The sequence below is a fragment of the Limulus polyphemus genome, unplaced genomic scaffold (genome assembly GCF_000517525.1).
Source record: "Limulus polyphemus unplaced genomic scaffold, Limulus_polyphemus-2.1.2 Scaffold2026, whole genome shotgun sequence".
In the NCBI taxonomy this organism is placed as follows: Eukaryota; Metazoa; Arthropoda; class Merostomata; order Xiphosura; family Limulidae; genus Limulus; species Limulus polyphemus.
Genome location: NW_013667636.1, coordinates 205,698 through 208,299, shown reverse-complemented (window position 1 = coordinate 208,299; position 2,602 = coordinate 205,698). Strand labels below are relative to the sequence as shown.

Sequence of the window (2,602 nt, the reverse complement as noted above, 5' to 3'; positions counted from 1 at the left end):
ATTAGGGACGGCTAGCGCAGATAACCCTCGTGTAGCTTTGCACGAAATTCAAAACAAACAAACTAGACAGTAGATTTCAGTCAAACTTCACAGGTCGTTTCCCTTGGGTGTGTGGAAAAACAAAAACTTATCAACTTTGGGATTAAAAAATTAAGGGCAACATTTCATAAAGATAGACATTTTATTTCTGTGGAAAACCAGAAAATTTACAATCGTCAACACACACAAAAACGAAAACAAACAAAAGGCTTACGGTTCAGCCATTCTACTGATGACTAATTCTTCTTCTTGACAAATTAATCTAGAGATATGCATCTAAATTTTAAACCTTAAAGTTAATAGTGAATATTTAGGTGTAAACTATCAAAAACATTTACCTGAGGTGTACAAAAGATGTACACGAAAAACACCTAGATATTAATAGGTATGTAACACAATAAAAATGTGACCGTTTTTATCAGGGTTCGTAGACTATGAACTTGCTTGGAGATGTTTCCTAGGCTTGTAATGGGGCTGATCGATCTTTGAGATTTCGACAGTGTATTATGTAGGTCATCGTTAAGACACCAAATGGTTTCAGGAAATCAATACCTTGTTTAGAAAAGCGAGAAATAATATTAAATTGAATTATTTAACCAGTAAGTGTATGTATATTATATGTAAACAGGGATATACATGAAATAAGTGATTATATAGTGAAATGTATTTACTTTATATATTTTTATAAAACTACAGCTTTTAAACAATGTGAAAGAATTCAAAACTTGTCGATTATCAATTCTGAGTTTTTGAACATAAACGTGATGGATGTTTTGTAGAAAATGTTCACTGCACTAAGGAACGTGATGTCTGCAGAAAATAGTCTCGAAACGATGCATATTTTGTGTTTTAAGATGTTTTTTTTCTCCCTTGTTGTACATGAAAAGACCACACCGTCCGCGTTAGATACATTCCTGTCATTTTGCTCTTCTTTATAACTTGTTTACTACAGTACGATATAGGAAGACTCCTTCTTCCAGGTGTACAACCGGCCGTCGTGCTCGCTGAGCTGGCTGCAGCGACACATGCTAACTCACGGAGGAAACAAACCTTTCAAGTGTATCGTGGACGGCTGCAGACAGAGGTTCACTTCCCAGAATGCCTTGGAAAGGCACGTCAACTCTCACTTTAACAGCCCTCCCACATCTAGTGCAAACAAGAACAGTCGAACCAAGGACGATAGCCCCACCAAGTTAGTCAGGAGGAGGAAGGTTCGATACCGCCAGAGATGTTGGGCAGGTAAGTTCCAACCACATATAAAACAGTGAACTAAACCTAGTCGCTACTAATTTCCAAAGAGTTTTTGGGAGAAAAATTATAAAACAAATGGTATAGAGTGTTGCTGACTCTGTTTTTGTTTTGCATTTCTACAACAAATACATCGCTTTGGCTGTTTCAAAAAGACCACTCCCCTTCTGAATGATTATACATCTGGACGTGTCGGCCACCTGTCTTTCTCAGAACTTGTATATGTAGTTCAGTGATGCTATGCTTATTGTCCTATATATATATGTAAACCGACAAACAATTTTGATATCTTTATTTTACTCATTTGTCATAAAAATTTAGAAAGAAGTATTATATATATATAAACATTGTAGCTTTGACAACTGTTGATGATAACCATTGCCATAATAGTACTGTTACATAAAATTCTATTTGTTTAATATTGTTATTGCTTGTTTACATCTGGCAGGTGTTCTCAACAAGTTAGTAAGAGGTGGCTGTTAAACTTTGATGTTTACCGTGCAGGCAACATAACATTTATCTAATCCCCCCCAAAAATTAGTGCCGTCAAGAGAATAAAACGAAAACCTACATAATCAATCGTATGTGTGAATAGAGTACCTTGATACAATCAAATTGATTATCGCTTATATCACCAAAACCATCAATAAGGACAAGCTTGGTAATATTGTAAGTTTAAAATTCCAGCAGAAGTATACAAATCAAAAAGAAATTCGTGATAATTGTACATGAAAATGTTTTTTTGTTTTTTTTTGTGCAACCAGATTTCCTGAATTGGAAACGGTTAATATTAACAGATACACCAGCGAAAAACGGTTAAAGGTAAGACGAGAAACTGTTAGAGAAAATGCATTCTTACTTGAAGTGAACTTTACGATAATTAAGGTTATCACTGTTACGTTGTACAGTTGCCGACGTCATTAGAGTATGCTATTAATAATATTAGCCTCTTATTGTATATAGATAGACATATGGAGAGATGGAAGAACCGTTAGGTTTAAGTATTATTTGTTTCTCATTTTGATGTAAAAACCGCTCGATAGCAGTACAGGTTTTTTTCAAATTATACCTTTTTTTATTATTTTAGCTCATTTGTTTTTGTTGAACTAAATGTAGTGTTGACCACTATAGAATCAATATTTTTATCGTCATTTTATGAAGTTACAAAAGGTACACTTAACCATAAGTCGCGGACAAATCTCTTTGTAATAAAAACTACGATAAATTATTATGGGCTTTTATTGTTAGCACAGGATGGAAAAAATTTCCTATTTTAAAATTTAATTATTAATTAACAAAGGGAATACATCCATGT

At 33.9% G+C, this 2,602-nt stretch overlaps 1 protein-coding gene across 1 annotated transcript in view; it reads left to right on the top strand.

The window, feature by feature from the left end:
• The window catches only part of LOC106465708 (zinc finger protein AEBP2-like), a 43,205-nt gene that overhangs the window by 8,450 nt on the left and 32,153 nt on the right, over positions 1 to 2,602 (top strand). The window contains exon 3 of the mRNA XM_013925945.2: positions 1,020 to 1,278. Within this exon, the coding sequence (XP_013781399.1) occupies positions 1,020 to 1,278 (259 nt within the window). The remainder of the gene's footprint in view (positions 1 to 1,019; positions 1,279 to 2,602) is intronic.